This window comes from Amblyomma maculatum, chromosome 4 (assembly GCF_055883805.1).
Source record: "Amblyomma maculatum isolate TAMU_Amacu chromosome 4, ASM5588380v1, whole genome shotgun sequence".
In the NCBI taxonomy this organism is placed as follows: Eukaryota; Metazoa; Arthropoda; class Arachnida; order Ixodida; family Ixodidae; genus Amblyomma; species Amblyomma maculatum.
This window is the reverse complement of record NC_139347.1, coordinates 72,402,000-72,420,033: the sequence shown is the minus strand read 5'-3', so window position 1 is coordinate 72,420,033 and position 18,034 is coordinate 72,402,000. Positions and strand designations below refer to the sequence as shown.

General features: G+C 45.9%; 1 protein-coding gene across 2 annotated transcripts in view; it reads right to left on the bottom strand.

Annotated features, from left to right (window-relative positions):
- The window catches only part of LOC146191381 (clotting factor B-like), a 41,132-nt gene extending 33,300 nt beyond the window's left edge, over positions 1-7,832 (bottom strand). The window contains exons 1-2 of one of the 2 annotated variants that reach the window (XM_084599924.1): positions 7,331-7,832; positions 2,202-2,312 (exon numbers count right to left, since the gene is read on the bottom strand). In XM_084599924.1, the coding sequence (XP_084456050.1) occupies positions 2,202-2,312; positions 7,331-7,418 (199 nt within the window). In that variant the 5' untranslated portion in view covers positions 7,419-7,832. The remainder of the gene's footprint in view (positions 1-2,201; positions 2,313-7,330) is intronic. The other variant, XM_084599925.1, reaches the window with a different exon arrangement.
- Positions 7,833-18,034: the final 10,202 nt, after the last annotated feature.

Genomic DNA, 18,034 nt, shown 5'->3' with positions numbered 1-18,034 from the left:
AAAAAAATCACTTTCCGTTCCCTGGCGTCAGTGCTTGATATCGATGACTGGTGCCGAGATTTTCTATGCAACGGTTTCCTCCATTTTATTTTACAGCAATAAGAAGTATAACCTATGCCACGATTTCTAGCGCTCGCACTGACACAGCTGATCAGGCTTCGTGGCAGTTTTGAACGTATGCGTTCACCTGAAGGTTTTCTTGCGGCTTCGATCACGCCCTTTCTAAATCAGCTCCGAAATACCTTGCAGGCTATTCGTTATCTCACGCCACAGGTCGTCGACTGTTTTTGCCGTTTGGCTCTCTTCCTTCTTATTCGTGAGCCTCTGACCTCCACGTGACATTCATTGTGACCACACAAACTTTCCTGCATTGGTTGAGATATGAAAATGGGGTACAAGCAGCGTAGCTCTGATCGAACCTCTCTATTCTCTATCTTTTTCAACATATCTACCATCACTATATATCTATCAGAGTGCCCCTTCTGCCACCAAGCTCCAACGCTATACCTTTCCACACGGGCATCTCAAGGCAATGAACATCCCCTATACGTCCCTGACCTTATCACACGATGACGTCCTCCTGCGAGAGAGAGAGCACTCGGCAGCACTAGCCTCGAAAAATAGGCAAAGCTGGCTTCCCCAGTGTGCTTTTCAAACGTATTCAAGGGAGCCCTGAAATGATAGCCATAGGTCTAGGACAAGCAAATGTAGCGATCAAAATGTGGTGCCGATCCCTGGACCAATAAAGTATTGAGTGACAAAAGCTGGACATGTGGAAACTCCAAACTGTGTCTGTTTGTCGTGCCCGTAAATAATCATAAGTGTCCCGTAATTTCAGCTTTCTCCCGACTTATTCTCGAAAGAGAAGCGTTGGCTGCTTCCTTGGCGCGTTTCGACACTGGACGTATTTCAGAGGACGTCATATATCAACATATACAGAGTCCTGCAATGCTCTCCGGCCCCTTGGCGGTCTGCAGAGCCGCCACCATTCGACACTGCATGTTCAGTCTGCATACAGCTATGTCTACAAAAAACAACAGCAACTGCGCCTATGAATCGCATTACCGAGCAGGGTAATAATCAGCCTTTTTTTTTTTCTTTTTTTCAGTTTGAATTAAACAACGTATTCGAAATAAGACGACAGTGTCGAAGAATACGAGGGCAGTGCTACACTTGTAGGTAAATGTTAGGATTTAACAAAATCATTTAACAAAATCATTCACCAAAAAAAAATAGATCAAGGAGTTGATGCGCTCCAGAGATTTGTGGGCGTCGGCGATCTATCCATGACAAGCCCTGCTAACAGCATGTGTTTAATCATTGTGGCCTACAGTGTCAGTTGCCGCCGTAACTACTACTCGTTTTGCGCATCGACTGCTTTTGACCCCCGACCGTCAGACCAGCTCTCTCTTTGAGGAAGCGTACTCATGTCATCATATGCTGCGTTTAATTTCCATCAGCAGCATCTGCTTGTCTCCCTCCCCATTGGCCATTAGCAGTCTAGTGGACTGTAGAAAAGATCTTGTGCCTCTTTAAGCGTCCATTGCGTTGCATCCGCACTTTTTCGCTCCTTCAATTTGTTGTCATCGCCACTACTACGCACTACGTAGATGCACAACGGCAGATGCTTCTAATGAGTTGTTTGCTTCTTATGAGACGACCACACATGCTGGAAAACAGAGGGAGCGACATGTAGGATCACATGGCCGCCTTGACGATAAAATGTAAGCAGGGGTAGAGTGACGATCATAGTTTCGCCTCATGGAGCTGATAAGAAGGAATACAGGTGCACAAAATGTAGTCGATCTGCATTAAGCCGGTGAATACAGATACTGAATCACGGAAGTTTGAAGCAGAACTGTGGCGCCATAAGAAGCGCCCGTGGCAATGTGTCTGTCACTGCCTGTCTCCATGGGAGCGCGCACTCTTCTCGACACCGGCCGGTCCCTGCTGTAGTTGGTATCGCGTGTAGCACAGAGGAAAGGGGGTTCCCCGTGCGCAATTCAGCAAGGGATACTTTCGTCGTCTATTGGTGGCGAAACTTTATAAAAGCACAACTAACATATGTCTTTTTAGAAAGCATCCGATGAGCCCTTTATAGCTGTATGAGGCGGCTTTATTTGGGACAAAATGTAGGGATACAACTTGGCGTTTATAATGTTCGGACATCCTCGAAGAGAACAAGGACGATAAATGCGTACCTTCTTCGGAAAATGAGCTGCCGAAAGAGCTGCTGCCGAAAGGGTTGCTGCCGACAGAGATGCCAAACTGCGGTGAACGTCGGTTTCGTGGTCCCTTATTCGGAACATCAGCTGCAAAAACCAGATTAGGGGTGTGATGCTTTCCAAATTGTGCGCAGCTGCCAAATTAATTTACATTTTTCCAAAGCAGAAACTCAATCTCGAAATTACGAAGAGCACAATGAACCGCCAGTGTGCTGCAGGCTATTAGCGTACCCTACTTAGGAGAGAAGCATCAGACCACTAGTGATGCGACATAAAGCAAATAGTTAGATGTACACCCGCCACGATGGCTCAGTGTCTTTAGATTTCGGCTTTTGATCCCAAGGTTGTTGATTCGACCCCAACCGCAACAGCTATGAGACCGGAGTACGAAGAGTGACGGCAGAATATAAAGCCCTGCTTTTACCAAGCCTTACTAACGTTCCTGCTTGGTCTAGTACTCGGAGTTATAAAGCTTTTTAGAAGCCGCAACTCCAGGCTTTTCTTCAGAACAACCCTGCTGCTGCTCCCTGTCCATTCCCTGCGACCAGTAGAGCCGTGCAGGCTGATGGCAGACAATGAAAGGACAGCTGGTTCTTCCCCTCCCCCTGCGTATGAAGTTGCAAGAGCACCTAAAAAAAAATAATAAAAAAAGCTAGTGTAACCTCGCTAGTTCTAAATTTGTTTAGACCTTTATGACGCCGTAGGTTCATTTCAGCCCCTTTGGCAAAACGAAATATGCGTTAGAGGGACTGAAAAAGAATCTTTCAAACGAAGTGCCAGCAGGCCATGCAAGCTTCATTCCACGCCTGTACTCACGATTTGAAAGCAGTGTTCGCGGTTCGCTGTCCAGGACCTTAAGCAGCGCGCATTGGTCACAAACTTATTGATAAATAATTATTTCTTACTCTTTGCAGTACAGATCAAACCTTGTTTCCGAATAAAAGCTTTTCAAGTCGAAGTGAAAATAGAAGAATGAGAATCTCCTATTCTTCAGCGCACTAGTTTTCAGTCATGTATGTTCAGAGGACCCCTTATGAGCCAGCGGTAGTGGTGGGGACCCCTTGAAACGGGGGGGGGGGGGGGGGGGGGGGGGGGGGGGATTTCCGGGAGCAGGTCACGGAATAGGGGTTGGTAAGCCAGCGCCCACTGGATGCAAAGGCCGTGGGGATAGAGACTCTAATTAAGGCATTAGTGACTAAGCAAGTAGCAAAGTGCATGTCGGTGATGGTGTGTACAGGAACAAGTATTAAGGCGATAGCCTTTAATGGCTCATGCTCGCGACCACGATCGTGTCCGTCCGTCCGTCCATCCGTAACGCTTTCGTTACGAGGGAAGCGGTAGTTGGCAGCTGACATGGCCGAACACTAACTGGACGTAGGGTTTCCTGACATTAGATTTGGCAGGCGTTGCCAACTCGAGCCTCTCCTTTAATAGGGGAGGGTGACATCAGAATCAGCCTGCCAAAACCCTTACATTCACGTTACCCCTAGGCCACGCAGGCACGTTCATATATGTTGGCTGGTAGCTTAAGCTATCGCTCATCGCGAAGGTGGGAGTGAAATAAACAGGTGCCGTAGTGGAGGGCTTCGAACCACCGCGCGATAGAGTCTTTCGCCTCACGCAGTTTAGTGATCCAAAGTTCCGCCTAAAATTTTTTTGGAAGAGGAGCCGCTGGCAGGATCCATTAATGATATCGTGTCTCATCCTCAAAAACGCAGCCTATGTGTTCTGATTTCTTTTATTACAAGAAATATTTTGATGTCCAAACTTTAAAAAAAAAAAAAGGGCACTTCCGAATTATTTCATCCTTGAGGCTTTATTCGGGACTGCGGCAGGCGCCAAGTAAAAGGCAAACTTCTTCAGTTAATTCGCTTATCAACCGTAATACGTCAATCGTTTTATCTCATTTCTGTTTCCGGATGTTGCATTCTGAGAATTGGGGCTCGTCATTTAAATAGTACGGCCAAGCAAAACATTTTCATCAGAAAATGTGTAGCGCGCTTTACGAGGTGCATTAATATGCTAGCCTGATAGGCGACTTCGTAATGTACAGACACGGCAGCAATCAGCGATGCCGCAGGCGAAGCGAAATTCATAACGAACCGCCACGCACCCTTATAGGCCTCAGGTGACGCCAGCAAAGTGACGAAATCTCTGGGTGGCGCGATCTACGTCACCGCGCACGTTGCCGCTGTGTTACAACGGAAGCAGCTTATCAGGGTCACATGGTGATGAGATCTTTGAGACATTTAATGCGAGATACAATTTTTTAGCAATTTTTTTCACCGCTATACTATTCGGAGGACGGGCTCAAATTCTGCAAATATAACATACCGTCTGAATTAAGACTTATTTATTTACTTCCAATAACTCAAAAACCCCAGGAGTGAGGAGTTTTACATGAAAACTAGAAAAGTTGATTCGTGTGGTTAATTGATTAGCGCACTAATTAATTCGGTATGCGTCTTACTAGTGCCCGCTGTAGCCACCCTATATAACTTCAGGGCTAAAATAAATCTGGAGCGAGTTACCTCTTATTACAAAAAATATTTCAACCTTCTAAAGATATATTCGGTATATAGCAATTGGCATTGCCAGAAAATTCAGAAACAGGGATCGGTGCAATTTTCTCATTGATTTCCTGCACCTAATTCTAATTATAGTCGCTGGAAAATTGGTGGCATCATGATACTTATATTCCTGGCGATCTGTATGAATCCAAAATCATACTTATTACAGCGTTACAATAGCACAAATGCTGGATACTTGATGAGTCCTGAATCCTACTAAACACGTGACAGGACAGCGGCGATAAATCTATCATCAAGGACGTAAAAATTGCAGCAAAGGCGCTTCACAATATTTTAGCTTTTATTTTAGCATCACAGATCGCTTTTTTCCTGCAATATAAAAAAAGAACACATTTATTAAGAGTTTGCCGTAGCAACACAGATAGAGCAACAATAACAATGTGCAAATGAAAAGGGAAATATACATCAGCAGTTTAACCGCTTGAGGTGAATGAAAGTGCTGTCGTGACATCAAGACAGCGTCCATGGCGAGTTTGAAATAAAGAATTTAGTCCATATGCGACCTCCAGGACATATGCTCGTGTAGCTATCTAGATATAAGTATCTGATGCTATTTCCACCTTGCCGCAGTCGTCTGGGACGCGATGTTTTAGCCTTACAATTTTTTTCAGCGCTTAGGAAGATCCCTCAAAAATGACAGTGCCCGGTTGCTTCGTTTTAAACCATTTTCTCTTGATATCTGTTAATATGAGCGAAAGAAAAAATTCGGTTACGCGCCTGCAATAAGGCTCGCCTCGTAAACTGTAGTTGAGGATTGATGAAATGCAAAGATGCCGTATTCAAGTTGAAGTTTGGCGTGTCGTTTCCTTCCAAAAGTATGGCGGATTTCCATACAATCCGGGCCTGCGGCAAAATAGCCTTCCCTTTCCTTCCAATAGAGCACCGGTCGCCGCAGCAAACCGCCCTAGTTTGGACTGAACCTAAAAGAATTGTTCTCTTGAATAAGAAGATACTCAAAGTTTGCATTTGAGTGACAAAGCAGTTCAATTTCGTCTCTTGGCAACAGAAACTGCAATCGCGAGAGAGGATTATATTATTGGACATAAACTGTAAAACCACGTTTCGTGACCATCTTCTATAATCTCGACAACAAAGTTTAGGCGCCTTAACAAAAAAAAGAAGGATGAGGAAGAAACACGAGTGCAAAACGACTCCGACGACCTCTGGCAATGCATGTATAAATCCCGCGCACTTCTGTGCCTCTTGAAGGATGTGACATACAGCAAATCTGAGTCGCCTTACCAGTGTATTTTTTTAGTTTTCCAAAGCGCAACTATATGTGACATGAGTTACCATAGACAGTTGTTTTTCTTTTCATTGAAAATGAAGCTAGATATTATGCCTTCAAATTACTGTCTTTCCTATATTTCTTGATAACTGACCGTATATATTTAAATGTGCTGCTTCTAAACAGCTATTATATCATTATCTATAGAACTTTGAAATTTCCGTGTTAGTTCAGTTTCACGACAATTATACGAGTCGTCGCTTTAGAATAGGTAGTATTTAGGATACTTTTTCATTCAAAACTTACTTCTTATACAAACGGGTTAGTGGTTACAAACACCGCTGTTGAGCTTCGGTCATATGCCCGCGTTAGTACGTTGTTGGAGCATATTTCTCGATAGCGACTCACCAATTGCCCATTATGTTCTAGTAAACGTCCCATCATTATCTGGAAATTTATATGTGCAGTAAAAAATGAAACAATTTTTGCTCTCTGTTTCCACAAGTGTTTCGGCTATCACGTGGGGTTCCAAAAAAGTTGCCGCAATGTGGGATGACTCGTTTTGCGCTATAAATCCATTCACAGTCGTGTGCGCTGCGAAAAACTTATACATACACAATGTTTTACACAAATATTAGAAGGAGTGAAACACCTTTCCACGTACTCACTTAACGCGAAATGGTTATTTAAAGGAAAAAAAGTACGACAGAACAAAGATGTTTTCGGCAATCTTCACAGCCCAGTCTAGTCTCATGTGCCAGTTTCGTAATACCATGTTTCATATATTAATTTCAAGCACCCTGTGTACAAGATGGTCCAGAAGGGCTGACCAAGAATAGGAAAGCAGCACTCATGCGTACATTGCCTCTTCTGAGTAATGGTTGCTGCAGATAATCATGGGGAAAACATAATCAGAATGAGAAATTTAAAACATTTAAAATCAACGATGAAAAGCGGATACCACTGCTGATGGTCTCGCGCGCAAGCTAAAACACCGAGGTCAGCTTGCCAACCGAGACTTTATCGAAGAGAAGAAGCGAGCATCATTATTTTGCTTATAAATCCTACTTTTTATACTGCGTTCTCCGTGCCTCGCATAAACGCACAAGGAAACAACCTATGAGTCTGCACTCGCAATTTCGTGTCTTCCAAGAAAAGGCGCGAAGGTCCAACGACGTCCACGCCTGTGAGGCGTACTACGTTAGTCACTGTCATACGACAGCACGCACACCAAGCAATAGGAAGCTGCGCGTGATAGGCGTGCAAATGTCACCCTGAGCACCCACCTCTCATAGCGGCGTCTGCTGCGGCCAGCGATAGCAAGACCAGCACGGCCACGGCCGCTGCCCTCGGCGCCGGCATAGACCACGGCATGATCGCGCAGCGGGAAAGGCACGCGCGCAAGCGCGCGCGAAATCGACGTCCCTACTCGGTCGACCCGGCGGGTGATCGAGTGAGAACTGAGCTGGCGGACTTCGACGAAGCAGAGACAGGAACACACACCAAACCGGTCGCCAGTAGAGTAGAGTCGACTTGCGCCTCAGACGAGCAATCGTGACGGCTCCGCCGACCAGCGGCGTATCGCTCGTTCGCTCGCTAACTTCGTAAACACGGACGAATCCACACAACCGTACGTTATACGCCCTAGCAAAACAAAGACATCTGTAATGACAGGTATCCGAAGTGTGTAATGATATCGCTACATAACCGCTCCACCTTCATGTGTTCGCCTATCACGATCGACTCCTGTCGAACTGGGAGACATCAATGACGCGCTCTGTCCCAGGAAAAGAACTCGTACGCTCGTACGTGGACGCCACGCCGCGGGATACACTATCGCGTTAAACGACTCCGTGCCAACCCTTGTTCTTTCCTTCTTCTTTTTATTTTATTTTTTTGCTGCGTTGAATGCAGATAGCTCCTCCCTTGCTGACACGGCTTCCTCCTTGCATGGGCGCTAGCAACAAATACAGACGGTGCCTTCAGGGTGGTATATTGCGAATACCGCCGCGCAAGCAAAGCCTCGGCCGCGGAAGAATTGGATTCTTAGTTGCTCTAGAGAGATTCGCAGAGCATGCCTGCTGTTTCGAGCGAAATCACCAAGGTGGTTCCCGTCAGCTTGTTGCCGACTGAACAGTAGTAGATCCTGCTGCTTCTAGGCTACGAATCAGGCAGGTTTGTTGCGGTGTGAAGCGACACCTTATGATAAACATTGCGAGGAGGATGATGAAAAAATAAGTTTATTTAATCACCTTTAGTTTAATGGTTAGTCGGTCGCTAACCTCTTCGTGTGGTGTCCTCAGGCCAGGACTCTGTCGGTGGTCTCCACGGGTAAACAAGGAACTTCGAGTACGCAATGGCTTCAGTCAATAAGCTCTAAAATATTTCGAAACTAATCAAGCGCGTTGGCCTAGAAAGCACCACGTTGACAAACAAAGAAGACAACGAGCACGTATATGTTATCTTGCAGTTCTGGCTTCGGTTACAAGACTTCATTGCGCGCATTCAAATGCAGGCTTATTCTGTAATCTTCGTAACCCTAACTATCCCTTATACGTCCTCTCTGACATATGTGACACCTTCTGTTGCCACATAAGCACTTTTATCTAGGCAGACGAGCATTTCCCCTCCCGGATAAGAAATTAACCCGCAGCCAATCAGTCACGTTACGCTTGCTCCAAACGAAATCATACCCCAACCCCTGGCGCATGAAGCACATCGACCCAGACTACGACGGACAACATGTGTGTGAACGGTGCAGTGACCGTGTAGACTTAAACCATATGCTGTGTGGTTGTGCATCGAGCGACGCCTACGCCGAGAACAAGGGACGTTGGGACAAACTGTTAAAAAGTGCTTCACTACATGATCAGCTTCGGGCTGTCCAGGAGGCCCGCGCGGCGGCGGAGAGCTTCGGGCTCTCTGTGCCGACGTGGGAGCTGCCCTCTACACCTGGCGCCTAGCCGAGTGTCCTCCAGGACCCCTACTGTGGGAAATAAAGTTTTACCAAACCAAACCAATGGGAGGTGCTGAAGGGTGGCTGTTCCTGGCATTACGGGGCTATACCTCCGATCACCAGCTGATCGTGAACCACTACTCCACGCGCGGGCTCATGAGAAGCTGACCGTAATTCTTGTACAGCGTAAGGATGAAGGTAGCGATGACAGTCTCTCTGCAGTTAGTGATAATAATTACAGTATAACGATGACAATGATGCTGCCTGCTCCACCCGCCCTTTGTGACTTTCGCTCGCACGCCATGGGGCGGCGATGCACTCACGAAATGGTATGCTGTACCCGCCCTCCCCGCGAAACAATTTATTCAAGTGCACTGTGGAGCTGGCTCGTGTAATGAAGAGGTTACGGGCATATTTGACGTCCCCTAGCTTTCATTAAATCTAAAAAAGAAAACAGAATAGTACACTGGGAAAAAATTGAATTTAAACGTCTAGGAAGCCGTTTTGCCATACAGCCCTGTCTGCTACGTTGACCAGATGGGACTGGTAGGTCAGCGCCACTTGCGGTGGGGGCTAGCTTGCCACCGAATTTTTATCTGTTGTAGGCCGTCATTGCACCCGCCACCGCTTATGTGGTAGACGACGGCTGTTGCGGAGCACGTCTTTCTCTCCCCCTCTTCCTTTCCTTTCTTCTCTAATTTCTCTCTTCTGTCCGCACGAGGCAGCGGAGGTGGCTTAGCTACAGAACCAGTAGCAGGTCCGTGCATTTTATTCTCCTTTTTCCAACAGCAACAACAACAACCACCGATGGCAGGCTAGCCCCCGCCCCAGACGGCGGGGACCTACCAGACTCAGCCCCTTAGGGCCAGGAGCAACCACTACCTCCTCCCCAACCCCGCCAGTGCACGTTAAATATCCCCAGTTGGTTTAAACTACTCCGCGGCCCTTCACTACGACACCTCTATTCACTTTCACTCCCACCTTACTCCCTTTCCTTACGGCACGGTTCAGGTGTCCACCAAGAACTGTTACAGATACAAGCGCCCTTCCTTTCCTATAAACAAATTTACAGTTTACCTAGGTAACGTGGTACGCCCTGTTGCTATGCTATCAATTGCTCGATGTCAGTGCACGTTATAGGTCTGCAGGTGGTAGAAATTACCGTGTAGCCCTGCACTTCGGCACCTCTATCTTTTCACTTTCATTCCTACCTTCCTCCCTCCCTTCTCTTACGACGCGGATCAGATGTACGCGTATGGTACGCGCTGTTGCTATGCGACGTATTGCTCAAGGTCAATTTGCGGATAACGCAACCTCTAAAAATGCTAGCATGACACATCACGGTCTCTAAAATTCAACAGATGGCTAACCTGGTTACGCCAACAATAGTGTGCCGAGAAGTACTGGTTTGTATCATGGTATAGCTTTGTTTTGCAATTCTTCAGTAGTAATTGAGAAAACATGGTTGTCCAGTCATTGTATATTGTAATGTCAGCTAGGCACTTTGAAATAAAAGAAGACTAACCTTTACTGGCCTTAGTTTGAATTATCCGCACGAATCCACGTGGCTGTAACGTCACCAAACAGCTCAGCCAATCAAAGCGAAGGCCCAATTCCAATGTTCGGCTTGGGTGACCCTAATAGTGTACTTTTCGGTGCAGTAAAAATTCTACAGCGCCAGTATTGTACTACGGCTAAGCCTCAAGACTGTTGAGATGACGATATAAGGGCACCTGAATGGCCGAACGCTGATTGGTCGAACGGGTGTGCGCCTTCATAAGACAAAAATACCTTGTGACGTTGAAATTTTAGTGCCACTTGGCATGGTCAAATGCTCATTTGTTAGCGTGGTGTGTGACATCTCGAGGCAATTTGAATGGCCAAGCTGGCAGGTGGAGGGGCTGTGGAGAGGGAAAGCGGCGGCAGGAGGAGCAGGGAATTTGAAGGTAAAATGGCAAGGAGTGGAAAGCGGCAGCAAGGGAGAGAAGAAACGAAGAGAGTTTCGATCGGCCGGAGAAGGTATAGTAATAGAAAACATTTATTAGCCAGGAAAATAAGACTCGAGGAAAAATATACAATGGTTGGTCTTTTTATTTCAAAACTCCACTGGCCTTGGCTGCTACTCTACCCTGCGCAACGAGTGCGCGCAGCAGATAAAGCTCCGGACTGAGCAGAGAGGTCTTCCATTGCTCGTTCGTTTTATATGTTTTGATGTCCGGGGGTTTAGGGCACTTACATCCCCATGTGATGTGGTATGTGTCGGACCTATCTTCGCACCATGGGCATTCGCCTTTATGGCGCTCGGGGAAAATTATGCCGTATTTGTAAAGATTGGGGATGTATCTGTCTGGAGTTGCCTCCAGCCCAGAGCTTTCTGAGCATTTAGCTTCTTGTGCGGAGGGAAAAAGTGCTTTTGCTGTAATCTCAGGAAGTGGAGTCGTGTGCTGTAGGTGACGGAAACATCGGGAAGAGAACTTGAGTCGGGGTTGGAGCCCGCTCGGTTGATATGTCCTCAAGCTAGTGAGTCCGCAACCTCGTTGCCCTCTAACCCCGCGTGACTAGACATCCAAGTTATCTGATGTTTTAGGGACGAACTGGCGGCTCTGAGAGTTGGCGGCTATGCCTAAAAGTTTCTCGGGTATTCTTCCTGCAAGTAGGAGCTGACAGGCTGCTTGGGAGTCTTGTCTTGACGTGTACACTCTGGTCTAGGGAGTCGCCGTACTGGATCGCTAGCAGAGCCACGAAGAGAATATGGTGAGGGAAGGATCGCAGCAGCCAGGAAGAGGAGGAGGAGAGGAGGCGAAAGCGGCTAGCGGCAGCTTTATTGGTCAAGGCCCCAGGCGTCAAGATCGTAATTTTCGCAGCCAAGCCAAAATGGCAGCCGTAGGAAGGATCCGTCAGCCTTAGCATAGTTTTCTAGATTGCACAATTGAATCGCATTATTTTACTGAATATGAGTGCTAGATCGAGCTAACAACTTTGTATTTGTCGGTGTAAAGCAAAGAACCGACAACAAACTGTACATTTCTGACCTGTGTCTGCAGACATCCGCCGTGCAAACGGATCGAACTCATCGCCCGCCTCCAGGAAAAGGAAAGCGCTGTGTGTTCCTGAACCTTGGGAATTTCAGAAAAATGCACAAATATGTCTTGGTTTTAATGCTGTATTGTCTGAGTTAGCAGATATATACTAAATCACTGCATGGCACTGAAAGCTGGAATGGTTCGCTATGAATACACTTTCAACCACCGCCAGCTTGCATTTCAGCTCAGCAGGCTGAACCCTACAGTACCATTTACATATGTGTGACCATCACCTTAGTAGAGCAAGCAACTTCGTCGCCTATTCGTGAGAAGACCTGTCTATATATCGCTAGAGCGATGTGCATTTTTTTTCACGCAGCTTCGCTTCAGCGCAAGCGCTGACCGTGAAACTCAACAGCTCCTCTAAAATTTCACACCTTGTGTCCTGCAGAGGACCGCGCCAGAGCTTTGATACAGGCGTGCTCACATATATACGTTCCAACGCGAACTCGATGATGGTATCGAGGCACCCTGATACCAAAGAGTCGGAGCGCTCCCTCTATATCTTCATCCATTTGCCGGTAATCCAAATTCCCAAGCCTAAAAAAGTGTAAAGTGCAGTTTACCGATCAGGTCTAAGGTGTCAAGTAACCTTTTACCGGCGAGTTAACACAAACACGTTTTCTGCCCGTTGGCTCTCATGCAGAGTGGTCCTGACGATAAAGCACATTTTTGAGATGATGATGATTATGATGATGATGATCAACAATCTGACTACGTCATGGCACAGCTATCATGCTTCTCCCTTAGCCCTCCAATTAGAGCACTGCGGCCACCTTGTCCTCGCAAAGTTCCCGATTTAACCTGTACGTACACCTAACTTTCCGCCGTTCCCAGCTACGCTTGCCTTCGCATGGAATCCAGTTACTCTTAAAGGGCCACTGTCCAGGGAAGGCCCTTTTAAGCAAAGGAGCCCAGTGTTTCGATCAGGTACCGGAGATAGTCTGTGCAAAATGCTACAGTGACACGCGCGCCGCAAAGCATGGAAAATACAATTCAAAGCTCTCTCATGCTCTCCTCCGGGAAGCCAGCTTCCCCGTTTCCTGCGCTGGCCCGACGGGCCACAGCAATGGCGTACGTACCGCGAACGATGTCCATTGGTCCGTCTCGCTGACTGACGGGAGAAGGATGGGTGTCTACCGCTCGCAGCGCGCTTTTCCCTCACCACGGCCAGACTGAATCCAGCGGCGCGCGCTCCCTCGACCGTTTTTTTTTTTTTTTCGCGCTCGCGGAGAGTCACGCCCCACCTCCCACCAAACGCGGAGGAGGAAGGGGAATTTGTTTTGCGGAGGCTAGACGACCTCGGGCAGGAGAGTGAAAAACCTTTGCGAGGGAACGGAAGGAGAGAGGCATGACAGAATCGGGTGATTGCGGTGGTTGTAACTGCGTTATTAGTTACTCTTTTCAAAAACATTTTGCGGCCTTGCGTTCTAGGGGCGAAGTCTCACAGTCACCGGGGAAGAAAATATTTTCGACCGGAGGGTGGACAGTGGGCCTTTAACGACCATCGATTATATTGAATTCGCATTGCATACCGTGTCCATTTATTCTTGATTTCGACTAGGATGTCAATAGAGCAATCGCCATTGCTCCCTGATCCACGCACAACTTTGCTCGTTTCCTGTCTCTCAAACCATTTTCCATTCCATAGCTCGCTGCTTTGTCTTCACCATTCATGCGGTAGCCTCCACGTTGCTAAACACTTGGGTGAACCGGTGAAACGTACAGCTGTTATATACTTTTTTTCTCGAGGAATATATGCCGGTAAATTGCCATTCACAATTTTTAAATAGGTATCTAATTCGCCTCGTCCCATTATTCTAGTTATTTCACATTCGCATGCCTTACCATTTCCAGCGGCTATACTTGTCGTAAACTGCTGTTCTCAATCCATCTCACATGTGACTAATGGAATACTTCAAATAGGGAAGGAAACGATACGCAAAACTGCACAAGGAACTCGGCAAACAGAAGGCAGTAGCCTGGGAGAACAAACAGGCTAGGACCTTACCACAAAATCTGCCGCCGAAAAATTACGGAGTGCACTTAAGCAACAAGCATTCGGTGCCTTTCGGCGTTTTGAAAGTGTGAGGTGGATGTGTAACTGGGCCGAGGAGGGAGTAAGAAAGGAGATAACTGTGAAAGAGAAAAGACTGCCGGAGAGACGCTGCCAGCGGTCCTCGCTTGGAAAAGGAATGTGAACTGTACATGCACAAAAAGAGGCGATGCGGCGGCGCGGCCGCCGACGGGTGCCGTCTAACGCTTCTGCGCAGAGGTTTCCGCTGGGTGTCGGGTTAATGCTGCTGTTTCCAGGGTACACGCACGTACATAGCACTCAGCAGTGGCGGCAGTTCCTCCCACTCGTTTAATATCTCGTCTTGCTGTTACAGACTTCTGACCACGTTCACGCATGATCCGCTGGCAGGCCATCGGCAAATAGCTGCTCTACAAGGGCAACAAGCGCTACGTCACCACCTGACAAGACTATAAGAAGGCAGCTCTACCTCCGGCCCGGTCATATAGCACGCATCAGTAACGGCAGTTCCTTCCACTCGTTTAATCGCTCGTCTTTTTGTTACAGGTTAGTTGCATTTTTTTACTCCCCGTAATAATTGAAACATTAGTCTTTTTTTTTTTCCTGCCGCTGCTGCTGCTGCTGCTATTGCTATTGCTATTGCTATTGCTACTGGTGTACACGGTGTGATGTCTGATGAGGACACTGTTTATATCTATGTGGTATGTCTCGTAGCTATAGAGAAAGATTCTGCTGTGATAACCTGTTCTGAGTGTGCCTTCACATACCATGCTCCACTACGACGTCTCTCATAGCCTTAGTCACTTTGGGACGTTAAACCCCACAAACGAACCAAACATACCATGCTGGGAATTGCGCAGGAGTGAGGCAGCCGTAAAGGTCAAACCTGACATGGAAAACCATGGCTGTGTCCAACATGCAACGTCTCGAAGAGGTAGCCAGAACACTAGAAAGACTAAGCATGACACTGACGCTGACATTGTGGCGAGGCTAGCCAATATGAACAAGTTAATTTGTGCCGTTATCTCCCCCTCCTGAGCAAACTCGAGGCACTTATGACCATGAAAGAATCTGCGGAAGCAGTTGAAAAGAATGTCAAGTTCTTGTCGGACAAATATGATAACATCGTGGAGCTTAATTGTCACAGAACAGCCAATGAACAAGTTAATTTGAGCCGTTATCTCCCCCTCCTGAGCAAACTCGAGGCATTTATGACCATGAAAGAATCTGCGGAAGCAATTGAAAAGAATGTCAAGTTTTTGTCGGACAAATATGATAACATAGTGGAGCTTGTCACAGAACAGCAAAAAGAGATAACTGAACTGAGGGAAAGGGTAGACAAAGTGGAATTGGAAGCATATATTCCTTCGAGAAATTAAAGGCCTGGAAAGGGAGATAAATTACCTGGATCAGTATAGCCGTAGGCAAAACCTGTAAATTCATGGCATGGAACATACCGAAGATGAAAATTTGCTAACAAAACTAAACGCTATCGCAAGGAAACTGTAAATCCCGGAAATAATAGCGCGAGATGTGGAGGCAATGCACAGACTTCCTTGCAAACCTGACAGAGTCCCTCCAGTACTAGTGCGGTTTTCTTCACGTACTCTAAAAGACCAATAGAATGATAAACGATCACTCTAGAGGACAAAGGTATCAGTCATCAGATTGTTCGATAACTCAAGCCCGCAAGAAAAGAGGCTCTTTTGGTTAGCCAAAACTAGGACGAACGAGAAGTCGTACGAATTTTCTTGGCGAAGGAACGGCAGAATCTATGCTAGTAAAAGGGCAGGCGAGCTCGCCATTCAGATAAAGGCTGAAGATGATATCAGCAAAGTTTACCTAAAAGACCCAAATTTTATATTAATGCCTTTTGACGGACAGGCATTCGCTGATATGCCCACTGTGCAGATTCCTATAAGTTTTTTTCATCTGAACTCGCAGAATTTGCGTAGTGAACAACTAGAATTAATAAGCTGCTTAACAGCTCTGAAACATGAATTTAGCTTTCTGGGCTTTACCTCGGAAACGATGCTGTCACTATAAATACGATGCTGTCACTATAAACTAGTAATACATTCAGTTATACTGTCTTGGAAGAATACCCTGTGGTCACCATTGACTACGAAGTGCTGACAATCACTTCCAAAGGTGTAATTATAACAGCGTTATACCGGCCATCTTGCGGATCCCTTCCCGTGTTTTTCAACTTTTTTTGAACATTTCATGGAATATGTTACATCCAAAGGTCTTCCCGTCATTACTGTAGGGGACATTGTAATGCACTGCGCAAGGACTCATCCTCAGTTGCACTTCTTGAATCAGCGCATTCAGCTGGGCTGAAAAATGAAAAATGAAAAAAGCGCCAGCTAAAGTAAAGCTAGCAAGTTATAAGTCCCTCATACGACCAATCCTTGAGTACGGCAGTATAATTTGGAATCCACATCAAGCATACCTTAACAATCAATTAGAAGCGATGCAAAACAAAGCCCTTCGGTTTATTTTTTCGCAGTACTCGCGGCATGTCTCGGCAACCGCGCTGCGCAACAGAGCAGACGTCCAAACTTTGAACAGCCGGCGACGCATTGCTTCTTTAAAATTTTTTTACCTTCTCTATCATGACTGTATTAATATCAACAAACAAGAATACTTAAAACCACCATACAAACATTCAGCCAGAACAAGCCATGACAGGACGATTAGGCCATTTATCACCCGCTGTAACACGTTTAAACATTCCTTCTTTCCGTCCATCATAGAAGTCTGGAATAATCTGCAACTCGACATTGTCTCCTCCACATCTGCAAATGAATTCATCACCAAGGTGGAAATATTTTTTGCCCAGCAAACTGGAACAATGTGAGCAGAGGCATTTATGCGGATTGCTCTAGCAAATCACGGAGTGCTTTGAGTGTATTTCATGTGCATAGATTGTCGGTACGAAAATGTTCCTTGTTGTCCAATGTTCCTTGTTATTCCTTTGTTGTTGTTGTTTTTGTTTTTTTTTGTCTTCTAGGATATATTGTACACTGTCTGTGAAATTGTGACTTTTTTTTGCCCACTCCTGTATGAGCCTGTCAAAAGGCTTACAGTATAAATAAATAATAATAATAATAATAATAATGCACCCCCTCGTGTGACCGCCACAAGTGAAACGCTCATTGATCTGTGTTTTACTAGCTGTTTAAAATATGTCTATGCAAGTGTCCTAGCAACTGGTATTAGTGACCACATGCATTTTTTTGGTTTCCACCCTATTGAAAATCAAGATCAGACACCTCGAACTCTGCTTCATCGATGACACATTAGCGAAAATGGAATGATTATTTTCGGTAGCATGCTGTTAAATACAGATTGGAGTGAAGTCTTAAGCATTCAAAATGCCAATGATGGTCCCGATCTTGTGAAAGTAATGGATACGGCAAATGAGTGGCTTTGTATTCTGTCGAAATAATTATCTTCAAACAAATTAGCGCTTAATGTAGAAAAAAAACAATTATATATTTCGAGCGAGGATTAATTTAATTAACAATAATATAAAGTTAACATTTCAGGGTCATAAAATTAGCAGAGTGGATGTACATAAGTTCCTACGAGTGTAGTCATGAACATCTGAGCTGGACACACCATGTATCAAAACTGCGAATAAGTTGCAAGAACGCTTGGTCTCCTCAACAGCTGTTAAGGTTTATTTTGCCAGTTTGGTTTAAACAGAAACTCTATTAGGCTATGATTTTCTCCTGCCTATAATACTGCATAATATCATGAGGCAGCACTGGTAAGGGTAAGTTAGAAAAACTCTATGTCCTGTAAAAGAAGTGTATTAGATTTACAGCAAACAAATCCCGATATGAACATACATTCCCATTGTTTTTAAAATATGCTATTACCCATTACTTATGTATTTCAGCAGAAC